The sequence below is a fragment of the Cebus imitator genome, unplaced genomic scaffold, assembly GCF_001604975.1.
Source record: "Cebus imitator isolate Cc_AM_T3 unplaced genomic scaffold, Cebus_imitator-1.0 Scaffold65, whole genome shotgun sequence".
NCBI lineage: Eukaryota > Metazoa > Chordata > Mammalia > Primates > Cebidae > Cebus > Cebus imitator.
In genome coordinates, this window is record NW_016107380.1 from 7,220,735 (window position 1) to 7,238,851 (window position 18,117).

At 38.9% G+C, this 18,117-nt stretch overlaps 1 protein-coding gene and 1 pseudogene across 13 annotated transcripts in view; both read left to right on the forward strand.

Moving 5' to 3' along the window:
• MAP7 (microtubule associated protein 7) overlaps window positions 1-18,117 on the forward strand; it is a 203,201-nt gene that overhangs the window by 118,593 nt on the left and 66,491 nt on the right. For all 13 annotated transcript variants that reach the window (XM_037739220.1, XM_037739224.1, XM_037739225.1 and 10 more), the window contains exon 2: window positions 9,973-10,071. In XM_037739220.1, the coding sequence (XP_037595148.1) occupies window positions 9,973-10,071 (99 nt within the window). The remainder of the gene's footprint in view (window positions 1-9,972; window positions 10,072-18,117) is intronic.
• LOC108305714 lies at window positions 11,523-12,072 on the forward strand (annotated as a pseudogene).

Consider the following 18,117-nt stretch of genomic DNA (forward strand, 5'->3'; position numbering starts at 1 on the left):
TTTTAATTTATGAGAACAGAATTTCTTAAAGCAATGATTTTAACAAATTGGGAATTTTCTTTTCTCTAACCTATAGGGAACATAGAAGTGAAGAGTTGCTGGTACTAGACCAGCAACTTAAAGATGTCAGGGCCTGAGTCTCTGTTGTTCCCTTGGCCTTTCCTTCCTGATAGCCTCCTGGTCTCCAGATGGATGCTCTGCCTTAAGCATCACATCGGTATTCAAGGCAGGAAGAAAGGAGGGACGAAGAGCAAACAGGTTCACACACCAGAGTCTGCTGCACCTTAAATATCATTCCCATAAACCTCACCAAACAACTTCGGTGTTCAGTTTTTTGGCCAGATCAGTATCCAATGGCCAGTCGGGATTCTCTTAGAAAAGAAGCATCAAGGCTAGGCACAGTGGCTCACACCCATAATACTAGCAGTTTGGGAGGCCAAGATGCGCAGATCACTTGGGGTCAGGAGTTCAAGATCAGCCTGACCAACATGGTGAAACCCCATCTCTACTAAAAATACAAAAATTAGCCAAACATGGTGGCGCATACCTGTAGCCCCAGCTACTCAGGAGGCTGAAGTGAGAGAATCACTTGAACCCAGGAGGCAGAGGTTGAAGTGAGATAAGATCGTACCACTGCACTCAAGTCGGGGCAACAGAGTAAGACTTCGTCTCAAATAAATAAATAAATAAACAAACAAACAAACAAATAAAGCATCAAAGAGTTGATATTTATTGGGTAACCAGCATGGAATGGAATGATATAGCCCCTTCCCTATATGCAGACTTGCAGTATGCATTTTCGAGAGAGAAATGCTACATCAGTTATTCACCATTGTGTTTTTTGTTTTGTTTTGTTTTACTGTGGAGCACATTTTTTGTTTTGGCTCTCATGATGGGACTCAATATTTAGAAATTTTGGAAGCATACATTCTGAAAATGATACAGGATAGAATGAAATCAAACGCTAAATAGTATGGGACAGATTCCATGGGAGTGCAGTAGAAGTCAGAGAAAGAAATGTGTTGGTAGTAGGAATAGTTTAAAAAGATTTCATGAGAAAGTGAATTGAGTTGGACTTTAATGGATTGAGTTGGACCATAAATGGATTGAATTCTACATGTTGCTACATGGTATGTACACATCATTACACATTTATGAAGCCCTCATGTAAACTATGGACCTTGGATGATGATGGCGTGTCAGTGTCGGCTCATCAGTGGTAACCAATGAACCACTCTGGTATGGGATGTTGATGGTGGGAAAGGCAGGGGGCGGGGCTACAACAGCGTATGAAACTTCTGCCCAATTGTGCAGTGAGCCTAAAACTGCTCTAAGAAAGAAAAAGAGATTAGATGTAAATAGTTGCAAAGATCGTGAGGGTGATGTTCCAGTGAGGGAAAAAAGAACACAGCCACAGATACAGAAATGACTGCAGCACAGGATAGCATGGGGAGAATGAGTTGGCCCATAATTTTAGACAACCTTTAAGTTAAGTGTTCAGTGGTCACAGGAAATGAATTGGAATAAACTTTCAGTGCCTACTATGTCATTCCTATTAAATTTTACAAAATTTATGTAAGAAATTTAAAATATTTTAATATTATTTTCTACAGAGGAGAAATGATTCATTTTTGATATATGACAGCAGTGTATATGTGTATTTATTGCACTGATTAAACTCAGTTGACTAATACTCAGGATTAAAATTACATGCAAATTTCTTTACAAAACTGATATTTAAAACTGAGTCAACTGTTTAGGACTATTTTTAGGTATTATACATTTTCTGCTTAGATAACTGTACTTTGTATGTAAGTATGAAAGCTTTTTTGTGGCGAATAGTAATCATTGTGTAAAATACTGGCATTAGCCATTTTAGTTTTCCTTAAAGTAAATCATTATCCTATTAAAGTAAAAATACCCTCTTTTCAGTTTGTTGTTTTAATTAAGTGAAGTATAATAAAGTTGAGTTCTAATTATTTTTCTTTTCTGCATTAAATAGTTTCTTCTAATGATAGATGGAGTTTAATTGAATTGGGTCTAGTTTGATAAACTCCATTTCCAGCTGTTGAAGTTCAGATGGATAACTGTAATCTCTAATTTGCCATTTCTCTGCATAACTGGAAAACTTTAATATGGTTAGACTTTGCCCTCCTTTTTTGTACTTTGCCCAGTCGTAAGCATTATTCACATTGTCGGGCAGGGATAATGCTTGTAGTGTAGCTAGCATTGTGACTGGTGGTAAGTCACCAGCAGAGATGAAAAGGCTTGCCTTCTAATCTGATTTATATTAACGTGAGGGGAAAATATATCATTTTCTATTCTATTTTTAGTGTTGCCATCGGAGTGAAGGAAAGTTTTTGTCTTATTTACATATTTTTTAGATGAAAGCCTTTCTGGTTAAATTTAAAGTGTGTAATGTTTATTCGTGTCAGCGCAATGTGTCAGAAAACATTTGTAACACTAATCAAGAAGCTGCTTTTAGTGAGAAACGAAAGAGCTTAGTGGATGATTCCCCCCAGTTCCCACAAGATATATGGAACATGTGCTTTTCTGAAATATCCCTTTCCTCATGTTTAGCTAGGGTGGTTAATCTTTGGCTACTTAACAAACATATTATCAAAATAAATTTATTAACTGCTTTGGGAAAGGGTTGGGGTTTACAAATTACCCAAAGCTGAGATGCTTGTCTGATGTTATCAGCGGAGGCTGTAATGTTCACATGCTTTCCTCCATGCAGTATAAGCAGTAACAGCTTGAGTATCCCTTATCTGAAATGTTTGGAAATGGAAGGGTTTCAGATTTCAGGTCTTTGAATTAGTGATACTCGACCTGTATTCTTTTGTGTTTGCAGAGTGTCACTCTAGTTCTCAAGACTCTCACCGTAGGTGAGACTGGGCTCTCCTCTCTATGAAGTGGGGCAAAAACATCCATTTGATTTTGAGTCTTGCCCAATATAATGTGGAAAGCATCCCAGAATAACGAGATATTTTTTCTCTTCTGATATGAAGTAGACACGACCTTGAACTGACAACTCTTTTTGTCACCTTTTCTCTACAATCTTAGCAGTTATCAATAAATAAGAAAATGTGGTTTTTTTCCTTTTTACTAATCATCTTATCATCAATACTTTTTCTTTCTGGACCTTGGCCACAGTGTTCCACAAGGCACACATCTACCTTCAAATCCTCTCTTGCCCTTCATCAAGCATTTGTTCAGTGTCACATAGGTGCTAGGTAGTGTGCTAAACACTAGAGTTACAGAGATTATAAGGCTGAAAGGCATGGCCCCTGCTCTCAGGTTGCTCTGGTCAAGTGGGAAAATTATAGATCTGCACCTGGCCAGATGTCAACAACTGAATGCCAATGTGCCATTTATTTGGAGACTGTTTGTTTAAGCTCAGATCATGATGGCTGTGATTAGACATCAGCTCCTTGGAGGCAAATGGCCCAGTCCTATCCCTGAGGAATATTTTGGTAACCTATTTTGATAGAATTATCTTTTGCTGCTATATACATGATATTAATATCTTTCCTATTACATGTTAGGTTTTTTATTTCAGAAAAAGTTGATTACATCAGTATTTTTATTTTTATTTATTTATTTTGAGGTGGAGACTCACTCTGTCACCCAGGCTGGAGTGCAGTGGCAAAATCTCAGATCACTGCAATCTCCACCTCCTGAATTCAAGCAGTTCTCCTGCCTCAGCCTCCTGAGTAGCTGGGATTAATTACAGGCGTGCAGTACCATGTCTGGCTAATTTTTATATTTTTAGTAGAGACAGGGTTTCGCTATGTTGGCCAGGCTGGTCTCGAACTCCTGATCTTAGGTGACCTGCCCCCCCTCAGCCTCACGGAGTGCTGAGATTACAGGCATGAGCCACTGCGCCCTGCCTATATCAGTAATTTTTATCATCTCATATAGACCTTGACAGTTCAATCCAACTGCCTCAGTTTCTCTTTGGAAGTTGAATTAATATAAATTATTAACAAAGACTTATGTGCCTCTGTTCCATTCTTCATGTCTTAGTGTCAGTTATAGAAATAAGGAGTGATACCTGTAGTAGATTCTGTCCTTGTGTGTCATATAACTATATACCGTTTTGGACTGTATTTATAAAGTCAATGTCTTTTGTTGGGTTTGTACTATCTCTTTAGTGAACAAATTTCCTTTTGGCTTAATATCATTTTTTAATGTGGACATACATTTTAAGTTTTTTTTCCATTATGAAGAGATGGGGAAATCAGAAAGTGACTTTCAGTCACCGTCATTGCTGAATGAGCTACCCCAAGTTGTAAAGCCTCCACACTCTTACCATGCTCTAATGAAGTCTACCATAGCCACCAAATCATAACTTTGTGTTCTGTATAGTTATGTGAAATGCAAAGAAAAAATAGATCTTAATTGAATTGTTTCTGTCAGCAGAGTAGGGAGGATGCTGTGTATAACTATAATGATATATATCGTTATCATATGGTTCTACTTAGTTGCATATGTTTTGGAGACAAGAATTGAGCAATAGAGTGAATAAATGGTTCTTGTTGTTATTTCTGTTTCAAAATGTCAGATTAAATTTGGCTAGCTGTTGCACCATACCATGAAATGGGTTTATTCTGTTGTGTATAGAAGAGCAAATGAGACTCTGCACTATTTTTGACATTTACAGTTACTTAAATTGCGATAACACAATACCCATAGGCTTGCCCCGTGAAGCAGCTGCTTCCCCATTAAGTGATGGTCTACAAAAGATTAGTAACACCAATCAGTTTCCCATATTTTATCTTCTTCACCTCCCTGCAAAATGGCCTTCAGAAATATGCCCTACCTGTTTCCCAATCCTCCCAGGAATTTGTGGCTGGAATACCATTTCCAGTGGAGGGTCCCTGTGTGGTGCTATGCCACCTGCCCTTGGCTTCTTGTAGGGTGACCACACCAACTCTACTCTTCCCCTACTTCTTGTTTCTTCAGCAACAGACATAAGTTTCACCATATTCGTTCATGTCACTTTTTACCACTTAATGGTCAAATAGTTATCTCTTAGTACATGATACGGGTAAGTGGAAGAATCTGACTAGTTACTAAATTATATAGAAGGCAGAGTTCTTAGGATGTCTGTTTTTAATCTGATTTCCTTTTATTGTTTTCTTTAAGAAGAAATCCTTTTTAAATTCATTTCCAGCAGGCTTGTTAGATTTCACTTTTCATTTATACAGAATCCATTGAAGGTAAAGTAGTTCACAGCTGGAAGTTCCGTGTGATATACTTCAGTGACTTTCCATTGCCTTCATGAAAAAGTCCACACTCTCGGAATTCAAAGAGGCATTGACCTTGGCCTGTTTCTCTTCTCATATTTTCAGCTGCCTCTCTTCCTAAACCTGCTGTTCTAACCAGACAGTCCCAATTGTCTCTCCTGTTTCTTTGCCTTGGTAGTTTTGCTTATGCTTCACCCCAGTAAGGGAACTTCTCCACGTTACTCTTCACTTATCCAGGTGCTTTCTGGTCTGCAATCTCTTTGCCCAGGGACTCCTGTTCCTTGTGGCTCCTTCTCCCACCACCAAATTCCTGTAACATTAGGTATATTATTTATTTGGTTATTAAACCTCTGTGGTTTATGGGTTTTTTAGAAAATTGAATCGGTCTATTGCTGCAATTTCATGTATGTGCACACTGTCTCCTCCAAAGAATGATAAGCATCTTGAAAGCAGATGCTATGTCATATGACCTTTGTATTCTCACTGCATAGCACAGTGTCTGGCCAATGGAGATATTTGTAATTGTTTGTTAAAAAAAAAAAATTCTTAACATTTCTGAGCTTAGGAATATGGTGGTTCTGTTGATGGTGACAAAGAGACTGACATTAGGCGATTGGCTTTTTTGTGTGAGGGTGTTCAAGTGATAGCAGAAATACACAAGCAGATATTGCCTAGATGCTGAAGATGGACACTTTATTGAGAGTGCATATTTATAAATGCATCCTTGACGGTGACTGACGTACAGATAGTATTTCAGGACATAATGGGAGACGACTTTTTGAAGAAAGGAGATGTTATTGGAAGAATCAGAAGCTCCAGAATACAGTGTAACCTAGAAACGTAGGACAAGAAAAGGAAAAAGAAGTGGTAGAAGGAGATACATTATACACCTAATAATATTACTTCCAGCATCGAGCTCAAAGTGTCCCATGGAGTAGGGTACTGTGTGAATAAATGGAAGTAGGAAGAAAACTGAGGTAGTGTGGGAAATGAAATCTAGGTCTGATGCTAACTCTCATGAGCTTTGATCATTACTACCCAACTTCACTTATAATTATGAGCAATTTAAACTGAAGAGAAATTCTCTATTATGTGGAATAATCAGAAAAGTCATTAGGAGCGATGCTGTTGCTTTGTTTCTTTCTTGTTGTAATGCTAATTTTATAAACCACATTGGATAAAACACATCATATGTATGATTCGAATGTTACAATACTCCTAGCAGGTATATTTGAATAAATAAATTTGAGGAATAAATATATACAAAATAAAGGACAGCAGTCTCAGGCCTGATATGATAACTCTTTTCTGTACAGATTTACCTAAACTATTAGATTGAAACATACAAAATTATTCATTTTTAACCATTTTTTACTACATAAAAGACTGTTTCATGTGGTTCAACCTCCGGTTCTGTGTTCTAGGCCACTCCCCCAAAGCTGTGTCCTCACAGTATATTATGTCCACAAAGGGGCTGTATGCCCACAAAGTCCAATTGAAGACTGTAGCAGAGAAGCATGTACGCAGTAGTTCCTCCTTGTCCATGATTTCACTTTTTGAGGTTTCAGTTACAGTCAGTTGTGGTCCAAAAATATTACATGGAAAATTCCAGAAATAAACAATTCATAAATTTTATGCTGTTCTGAGTAGTGTGATGAAATCCCATGCCCTCCCGCTCTGTCGAGCCTGAGATGAGATGTGAATCATCCCTTTGTCCAGTGGATCCACACTGTAGTCACTGCCCACCTGTCAGTCACATAGGAGCTGTCTCAGTTACCCAAAAAAAAATAGCCTAGATAGGATTTGGTACTACCCATAAATTCAGGCATCCACTGGGGATCTTGAGAACCTAGTAGTTCCCCATGGATAAGGGACTATGCAGAGCTGGGAATTGAGTTTAGGCTTTTGCTGTTTCCCAGCCCACATTCCAGATTTTATTTTATCCTTGTGGATGTCAAGTCCACGTATTATTCAATGAGATTTAAACTCAGGCTGGTGCAAAGCTTGTAGTCCTAAGTGTCTCAGAGCAAGTGTTTTGACTGAATTGACAGGTCATTTATTGGACCAGTTGTTTTGAGAAGTTGAGAGAAGACTCTGTATTGGACCATACAGCCAAAAGTAGAAACAAAGCATTGGGAATGCCAAGGCCTTTGTGGGGAGATGTTGCAAGGAATCAGTGAGTGGCAGAGGATGTGAATTGTACAGGCACATTTGGAGCACTTACTAGAGCTACAGAATTTTCACTATCTGAAGGCTCCAAATGTCTGATGCTTCCATATTTTGTTTCAGAGTATGTTGGAAAGAGAGTCCCAGGCCACAAGGGTGCTTGTCTGTATCCTTACTCTTGTTTTTACTTCAACACTCACATGTGACACTAATGGAATACGCTTTCAAGCTAGCAGGACCATCAGTGAAGATTTCATAAGGCTAGCAAAGACTTACCGAGCATCATAGTATATGGCTTAATTTTCTTTCTTTCTTTTTTTTTTTAATGAAAGATGAGAGATTCAAATAAATAATACTGGAAAGTCATCTGAGTCATTTTAATTTTTTTTCCATGAGAACTTTTATAAGGGTATATGCAATCCTATCTGCCAGTTAATGAGGATTTTCAGGTTTTTAAATTTTGGAAATCAGAATTAATAAATTCCTGCTGTCATTGTGTTCTTAAGTAGTGAAATTCCCTGTACTCCTGTACAAAGAAAAAAAAAAAAAAAAAAAAAAAAAAAAAAAAAAAAAAAAAAAAAAAAAAAAAAAAAAAAAAAAAAAAAAAACCTCTATTTTATCTTCTCGTTATTAATTTTTTTTAAGGCTCACATTTACTTAATAAAATGAAAGGCATCAAATCTTAGAAAACTGTCATCTCCCTAAACCTTGAATCAGAAAGACTAATTACCTCTTCCCAAGCCAGGCCATACCCTAACAATTATACCAGTAAGTTCACCCTACCTGAGAGCCCCCAGGAGGTATGGTTGTGGCTGAGCTGAAAACCTCTGGAACCAGCGGCTGACCCAGACCTTCCTGTCACATGAATCACTTGCCCCCAGAGCCCCTGTTACCAAGTTAACAGGTTTGCTTTCTCATAAATCCCTGAGGAATTAGAAGCCTAGTTTCCTGAAGAGAGCTAAAAATACTTTCTACTACTTATCATGCCTTGCTGTGGGCCAGGCAGTGAACTACCTTTCTGTACATTATCTCATTTAATTTTTACAGCTCTGAAAGTTGATGTTTTCTTTACAGATGGGGAAATTAAGACTCAGAGAGGTTAAGTGACATGCTGAGGATTCAGCTAGTAAATGGCAGAGCCAGGTGTACTGACTCTAAAACACAGTAACCTGAATGGGTGCTGTGAGTATGGGATGCCCAGGGCTCCACGGAAGAGCACAGAAACTGGGAGAAAGGGCCTTGAATACTTGATAAACACCTCCTGTGTGCCAAGGCTTATAGTAGATTTTTAACACATATCTTCTCAGTTAATCCTTCCAACAACTCTGTGAGTTACGCAGTATTACCCCATGTGACCTACTTAGAGAAGCCAAATAACTTTCTGGCCTTTCAGCTGGTTATGTGCCAAGTCTCAAATTTGAACCCAGGTCTGTCTGTGTCTTTTGCTGTTACAATGTTCACCAAAGAAGTTTTTGAAGAAATATAGACCCTTAAACAGTAGCAGAAGAGAAAGACTGACAGGAAGGCAGAGAGATGGCCTGAAAACTTTAGAAATACATCCGGCCTAACAGTTAGGAATTAGCAATATATAATCTTAAACAGCCTGAGAATTTTTAAAAATTATTTTTATTTTACTAAATTTAACCTATTGTTACTAATGCAAAAGGCTTATTGGAAAATAAAATAACATAAAATTAACCTTTCAATTTTACATGAGCATAGAAAAGTATTAAGATGGATTTTACTTTTGTCTCATGGTGAATATGACTCAGAAGGTCTTCTGGGATGGAAATGAATTCCCAACATCCAGACAGATAAAGTGGGCAGATAGGCCTCTAATGTTCACCTAGAATGGATCCAGTAAAAGTTAGATGTAGATAAATTGGAGTGCAAGTAACCAGAACTCCTGTTTAATTGAATGTTTTTTAAGTTGAATTTCAGCATAATAAAGCAAACTACAGCCTCCCTCCAGCACCCCACCCCCAAAAGCATTTATCAGGGCTTATTCAGAAAAGTGGCTTGTACTAAACATATATTGAAGTCTTTTTAATCCCCATGGTCTGCTGTTACATAATATTTAGTTAGGGTTGATGTTTGTTGTCAGGACCTGGGGCTACTGAAGAGACTTAGTAACCCCAAAGAAAGATTAAACAATATTGAATATACCAAAGCAAGAAAGAAATTAATACATTTGAAATGTATTCTAAGCCAATGGTGCTTTGGAAGAACTCAGATCAAAGACTCTAGGCTCCAGTCATGCTTCCACGTGGTTGCTTTATGTGTAAACTGGGACAGCCACAGGAAAGGCCCTTCATGGCCCTTTGAACGTGCCACTTCTATAACATTGGTCACTCAAGCCGAGTTGTTGATTTCTTTTTTACGTGTCCTTCCTACTCCTTGAGGGCACGGGTTGTAACTACTTCGTCTTTTCGAGTCCTGAATCTAGCCTGAGTACCTGATACAAAGGTTAACAATAAATGCTGAATAGGTAAATGTTTCTGAAGAAATTTTAAGAAACTAAATGTGTCTTTTCTCTTTTGTCTCATTTCTGTAGCGCCCGACAGCTATAAAGTACAAGAGAAGAAAAATGCCTCCAACCGCCCTGCCTCTGCAATTTCAGGACAAAATAACAACCACTCAGGAAATAAACCAGGTATGATGCATTTGCATTTACTGTGGGAAAATAATGGTTATCTTTTACGCCCAAGGCATGCTGACAATTACTTTTATGCCCAAGGCATGCTGACAGTTATTAAGGTTTAATTTGTTTAAATTCAGTTTCCACAAAACTAGAATTTAGGAGAGCTTGGTTTCAGTTCTGTCATCAAACACACACTCCTACTGGCTTGTATGATATTAAGTCTGAGAACCTCTCAAAGCCAAGCCTTGGATTTCTCTCTTTAAAATGTAGATTCAAACACATGGCCTGCTTACCTCTCAGAGTCATTTTGACAATGAATGACATGGTGTGTGTGGATGCCCTCATTTAATGTCAAGCAGTTTAAAGTGGTGATAATTTTACTATTCTGTTTCAAATGATAGGACACAATTTTTATACCTGTATGTCTAACAGGGATTATTGCATATCTCTTTTGTGACTTTTTCAAAAACTATTTCAAGGAATCTTTACACAGAGCAAAGCTTGTATAGAATTATGGTTTTGTTTCCCATTCCTTGCAATGATTATATGCCTATACAGTAATTTCATTTAATAGCCCCTGATTCAGAGTCCCTTTCATTCAGTGGTACAAAGAAGCAAAGTCTGTAAATATAATACAAACAATTGAACTGACAATGCAGTTGCTTCCAGATATCCAGTAACCATTGTGTGGCCTGTGGGAGGAATGAATGTACAGTATGATAATAAGACTCAATCAAAGGAAAGGAAAGCAAGCCAAATACCCCACGAGGTTCTTGGAAACCTACTTCATGCTGCTTCCAGACTCAAGCACAGTAAATCAGTGAGAATAAAGATGGAAATAACTAAGTCTGACCTTATAGAAAACATTGTACTGTGTTTAGTTTTGCGATTTTTTTTTTCATGTGGAAAAGGTCTTGAACACAACAGATAAATGTGGCTTGTCACTTAGAGGAAAGACAATAACAAGTATTGTTGAAAATATTGCTTAAGTTGCCGTTAGCAGAAAATGATGAGCAGTGTCAGAGGAGTTTTAATTAGCAAGCAGAGATTTCCTTAGTCAGCTTGCCTTGTCATTGAGTAATGTATCCATCTGTCTAGCCACCTACCTTCCAGCTACCATCTAATGTTTACTGAGTTCTTTTATGCCTGGAAGCATGAGAGACATACTGTATGAGCAAACAACATGGACCCTGTCCCCATGTAGCTTATTCTAGTGGACCTTGACTTTTATATTCAAGTGTGTCTCCATGGAGGTAGAAGTTCTTTAACATGAAAATCACATTGGTTCGGCCGATGGTGGAAATGGACCTGGTAACTGAGTTCCCCTGGCCACCCAGTGCTGCGTGCTGGGCTGAGATTATGGCACACTTCACAGCTGGGCTGGGCGCACAGGGCCAGCAGTTGGTGTTGGTCACGTCAGGCAGCACCAAGGTCCCACTGGAAGTGTGGCTGGCCGTTCTTCGATGTTTTACCTGGCTGCGGCCATGTCAGATTTCTATGTTCCTGTCTCTGAAACTCCTGAATACACGATCCAGTCATCAGGGGGCCCATTTCAGATAACGATGAAGATGGTGTCAAAAATGCTTCTCCTTTGGTTAAAGATTGTGCTCCCAAAGCTTTTATAATTTCCTTTAAGTTGGAGACTGACCCCTCCATTGTAATTACTCGAGCTCAGAAGGCTTTGGAAGTGTATCAGCATCAAGCGGTGGTGGCTAATATCCTTCAGTCATGACAGTCCTTTGTGGTTATTATAACCAAAGACTCGGAAACCAAGTTATTGCTATCAGGGGAAGAAACAGAAAAATACATAGAGATAGAAGAGAAGATAGTGGATAATCTTCAGTCTCAACACACAGCTTTAATATGTGACAAAAACTGAAGTAAAAAGCCCTTACAGGATCAAAAATTGTCCAGGGCTCTTACAGATGGTGAAAACTGTAATAAAACCTTGCTTTCATATGGACAGAGAAAATAAAGGAAATGGAAACGGCAGTGGTAAGCAGGCAGACATGGTTTGGTATTTGTCTGTTAATGACACGTGATACATTCACCGGAATGTCATCTTGATTTTGAAATTGAACATGAGAACTGTTTCTCACCTTGAAAAAGAAGAGCTTATTGGGAATTATCTATTCCTTAAAATACACATGGGGGCCTGGATATCAGCCTTCTTCATACTATAAAAAGAGGACTATGGATGCATGAATGGTCATGCTTTGGAAATCAAATAATTGTTGAGTGCCTATTGTGTGTCAGGCACTGTGCTGAGCCATGAGGATTAAAAAGATGAATAAACATGTTGTTGTTTTTTTTTAAAAAAGCCACATTTGTTATACAATGAGAATTTAACATAGCTTAATTGTTGGTGCTATATTTCTCTGGTTCTCCCCATCCACCACTGCTTCTAATTTCTACCATTGTTTTTACTGTGCAGTTTATACTTTTATACCCCGATAATTCATTTATTCATTTAGTCTTAGCATCATGAAGGTACTAGGAATATATTATTTATTTCTTTATTTTGAGACAGAGTTTCACTCTTGTTGCCCAGGCTGAAGTGCAATAGCACCATCTTGGCTCCCAGGTTCAAGCAATTCTCCTGCCTCAGCCTCCTGAGTAGCTGGGATTACAGGCATGCACCACCACGCCTGGCTAATTTTGTATTTTTAATAGAGATGGGATTTCTCCATGTTGGTCAGGCTGTTCTCGAACTCCCGACCTTTGGTGATTCGCCCACCTCAGCCTCCCAAAGAGGAATATATTATTAAAAAACATAATCTCTACCCTCCAGTTGACAGTATGATGGACAAACCAATATATTAATAGGTCGTTCTAACACCGAACTACCAGTGTGATGAGAGATTGCACAGTGTATAGAGATCAGAAGCCAGAAAAATCTCTTCTACCCTAACCGGCCATCTCCTTATATACAGTCATTTCATTTACATTGCATAAATCAAGTTAAATAGGGAGACATTTCACTTCTGATTTTGTCTTTTTGAGCATCCCTGTATCTGTTTTCTTATATATACAGATAAGCCAACCTATATAAATGCTCTTGATGCTAAATTTCCTTTCCCCTTTTACCTTTTAGCACTTAAACTCATTATAAGACTCTAGAACATTTCTTTGATTTAGAACACATTTATTCACATTCAAGTTGTGACTTTTATATTTAAAACACATTATGGCTGGCCAAGCGCTGGTAGCTCACACCTGTAATCCCAGCACTTTGGGAGGCCAAGGCAGGTGGATCACCTAAGGCCAGGAGTTTGAAACCAGCCTGGCCAACATGGTGAAACCCCATCTCTACTAAAAATACAAAAATTAGCTGGACATGGTAGCATGCCTATAACCCCAGCTACTCGGGCGGCTGAGGCAGGCAAATCACTTGAAGCCAGGGGGCAGAGGTGACAGTGAGCTGAGATCCACCACAGCACTTCAGCATAGGCAGCAAAGTGGAACTCCATCTCAAAAAAACAAAAACAAAAAGCAAATTTCAGAAGTCCCTTGTGGTGTTTTAGAACTACGAGCACATTACGTTCCGTGTTATGTTGGAAGGGCTATTGCTCTCAAATGTGAATACTTGCACCCAGACCAAAACAGTTTGTACAGTCTGAAGAAGTAGGAGATGGTTCTTCCAAACTCCAAATGATTAGTAGTTTGACTTCCTTAGAAAACTGCATGTTTTCATGGACCTAAGGAAAGCAGATATCCAAATTTAATAAAGATCCCCCTGAATTCCTATCTTTTTTCTGTCCCCCAACACAAGTCTTTAAAAGAGCTGCTGAAACTTTATTCTGCCTTACTGTTCATAAGTAAATTGCCCTCATAGAGGAGTGCGTGACTTAGGCTCATGCAGCCCTTCTCTGATGCTACATTGTGCAGTTCAAGTGACTGTAGCTGCCGTGGTGTGTGGATGGGCACAGGACTGAGTTAGAGATCTGATGTTATGCCCTCACTCTGACACATATCTGTGCTGTCTTCATTAGTCATATCTATTTCTCTGAGTTTTTTCATGTGAAAAAAAGGCATAATAACTCTTCATTGAATGAATAAATGCTTGGCTAACTCATAGGATTTTTAGGAAGGATAAAGTGATAAAATGTGAAAGTGCTTCATAAAATATAAATTGCTAACAGAAATACAGAAGTATTTACTGTAGAAATACTAGTTGTTACACGTAAGTCATGGCCTAGTGAGTTCTTGAAAAAGCCTTGTCAACTTTGAGAGCTCTTTAGTTAGCGTGACCATACTCTCAGATGTGTGTAAGGTAATCCAGGTTTATGCATGTTGTCACATGAATAGACACAGAATTTTAATGGCACTCCCTTTCACCCTTAACAATGCCTTAGGTTAAATGTCACCCCACACTTGAAACATTGTAGGTAGGAGGTAGGTTGAATTGGAGTGCAACTGTGATCAAACCTAAACTCTATTCCTCTTAAATCCTTTTTCCTTGTGAGAATCAGTAACTTAATTTTATTCTAACCATGTTAGATCCGTTGGAAAACAATATGGAATATACATTATTATGTTTATTTCAAGACAGGACCTCACTCTGTCGCCCAGGCCGGAGTGCAGTGGTGCGATCATGGCTCACTGAAGCCTGGATCTCCTAGGCTCAAGTAATCCTCTTACCGCAGCCTTCTGAGTAGCTGGTACCATAAGTATGTACCATCACTCCTGCCTAATTTTTTAAATTTTTGGTGGAGATGAGGTCTCCCTTTTTCAAATGAGCCTGGGCTGGTCTCAAACTCCTGGACTCAAGCAATCCTCCTGCCTTGTCCTCCCAAAATGTTGGGATTATAGGTGTGAGCCTCTGTGCCTGACCTATACATAATTTTTTTTTCTTGAAACACGGTCTCACTGTCGACCATGCTGGAGTACAGTGGTGTGATCTCGGCTCACTACAACCCCCACTTCCCAGGTTCAAGCAATTCTCCTGCCTCAGCCTCCCAAGTAGCTTGGAATACCTGCACCATCATGCTTGGCTAATTTTTGTATTTTTAGTAGAGACAGGGTTTCTCCGTGTTGCCCAGGCTGGTCTCAAAACTTGACCTGCCAAAGTGCTGGGATTCCAGGTGTGAGCCACTGCACATGGCTGACCTATACATAATTTTAAAGTATTTTCTGTACCTTAATTTGTTTCAGAAATAATGTAGGGGTGGAAACAAGAAGGGAGGCAATGAATTATAGAAAATTCACTACTGGAATTATTTCATTGTACTTTTTTGGAAACCCATCTTTAAAGATAAATTTTTATCAGCTTTTAGTTATATTTAAATTGCTAGCATTTAAATATTTTACTCTGTTATCAGGTAAAAGATCATTCTTAGTTTTTCCCATTGGTGCATCTTAATAAAAGTTTAAAGATTCTGAGAGTTAGCTAAAATTGTTCGTTGTTTGCTCGTTCATTCATTCAACAAATACTTACTGAATATCCTTTTCTGCCAAGTACAACCCTAGGCATTGAGAATGCAGCAGGGAACAAAACAGACAAGTCTCTCCTCCTCCCCAGCCCCATGCACAGCCATCTTTAATCTGCCACAGGTGTTAATGACATTCCAGCACCCAAGAGACTTTCATATTAAAAGGAACGGAAGGATGGAAACAACCTACACTGAATAACTTTTTCACTCTACAATTTCAATATTTTCTAATGCCAGGTCTCCAAACAAACCAAAATCATCTAGTATATCACAACCACTATATATCTTGAACTTTACATTTCTTTACTTTCTCAAATCTATTTCCAGATAGGTAGTAATTATTTCAGCACTCATGTTGACAGAAAACCAGGAACTATTGCAGTCCTCCTGAGCGTTGGCCCTATTAACAGCGTTTAAATGTATAAAAGTTTGGTTTTTTACATGTGAACTTACCAAACAAGATGCAGTTTGTTATGTGTGAAGAGTATAATTTTCATATGAAATGATAGCATAGAAATCAGGGAAAAACTAGCACTTCTTGCACTATTTTCAGAATATACATTCAAATATAATGTTCACTGGGAAGCATTATGTTGCATAATTGGGCATTGTCTCATTACTGCAGGAGTACCAGTTATTACTATAACTTGGGGCTGTCAGGATTGGTGTAGGATGCCCAGGGGTGGCATGTGTCCCATATGTTATTAAAGCCTTCTTTTCAAAATTTTGTATGAAATTTAACATGTACTTGAAAGTAAGCTAGACATGTCACATACGTAATGTTGAAATATTGTCTAACAGAATTTCTCAGTGGAATTTTGAAAGTAATTAAACTGTCTGTTTTACGGGCTTTCCATAATGTGCTCATATGGCTTTTACAAAGTTGATTTTCAACTTTTATAATTAAATAAAAGTTTTTATGAAGCTGGGTATGGCAGCTTATGCCTATAATCCCAGCATTGTGGGAGGCTGAGGCAAGAGGATTACTTGAGGTCAGGAGTTTAAGACCAGGCTTAGCAACATAGTGAGACACTCCCCCTGCCAATCTCTACAAATATTTTTTTTCTTTTTTCTTTTGTTCCTAGCAAAATGCTTAAATGATGCTGCTGAATATAAAATTAAAAAAAAAAAAAAATAGCCGAGACCAGACATGGTGGCTCATGCCTATAATCCCAGCACTTTGGGAAGCTGAGGCTGGTGAATCATCTGAGGTCAAGAGTTCGAGACCAGCCTGACCAATGTGGTGAAACCTTGTCTCTACTAAAAATACAAAATTAGCCGGGCCTGTGGGCACATGCCTGTAATCTCGCCTACTTTGGAGACTGAAGCAGGAGAATCACTTAAACCTGGGAGGCAGAGGTTGCAGTGAGCCGAGATCACACCGTTGGCACTTCAGCCTGGGCAGCAAGAGCAAAGAAACTCTGTCTCATTAAAAAAAAAAAAAAAAAAAAAATTAGCCAAGTGTGGTTGTGCACATCTGTAGTCCCAGCTACTTGGGAGCTGAGGCAAGAGGATAGCTTGAGCTGGGGAGACGGAGGCTGCAATGAGCCATAATCGCACCACAGCATTTCAGCCTGGGTGGCAGAGCAAGATCCTGTTTAAAAGAAAAAAGCCAGGCGCAGTGGCTCACGCCTGTAATCCTAGCACTTTGGGAGGCTGAGGCAGGTAAACCACGAGGTCAAGACATCAAGACCATCCTGGCCAACACCGTGAAACCCCATCTCTACTAAAAAATACAACAATTAGCTGGGCATGGTGGCATGTGCCTGTAGTACCAGCTACTTGGGAGGCTGAGGCAGGAGAATCACTTGAACCTGGGAGGCAGAGGTTGCAGTGAGCGGAGATCGCACCACTGCACTCCAGCCTGTCGACAGAAAAAAAAAATTTTTTTATGAGAGAGTAAACCTCTTACTGTTTAAGGACTATTAAAGTGATAAGGGTCTTTCTTTTAAGTGACAAAGGTCTTTCTTTTAACTTCATTTTGACTTTTGCCCCAAGTTCTTTCTTTAAAATGCCATTTTGCTATGGTCACCACTTAATTTCACCAAACAAATGACAGCAAACACTTCCTGTGGATGGCTCTTAATAAATTGCCTGAGAGGATCTACATGTCCACTTCCATTTTCTTGTTTCCAAATTAAACATTTTAGGACCAGGAGCCATATTTTCCTATATAAAAAATATGTAGAACTTCATAAATGATTAGGAGATCTGAAAAATATTTATCATAGTGGGCTATTGATGGGGTCCATTTAACCAATTTTTAAAAACCATCCCCTAGTCTTGTTCACTGTCCGCACTGCCTAGTTTATGCAGGCTCCTAAGGGGCTTCTACACAGTTTTTTTTTTTTAAATGTACAAATTCTGTAAAGTTCAAGAGACATTTGGCAGCCTGGGCAACATGGCAAAACCCCATCTCTACAGAAAATACAAAAATTAGCTGGGTGTGGCGGTGCACACCTGTGGTCTCAACTACTCAGGAGACTGAGGTGGGAGGATTCACTTGAACCCAGGAGGTCGAGGCTGCAGTGAACCATGATCATGCCATTACACTCTAGCCTGGATGACACGAGACTCTGTCTCAAAAAAAAAAAAGACATTTGGGTTACAGGCCTTTAAGTTTATT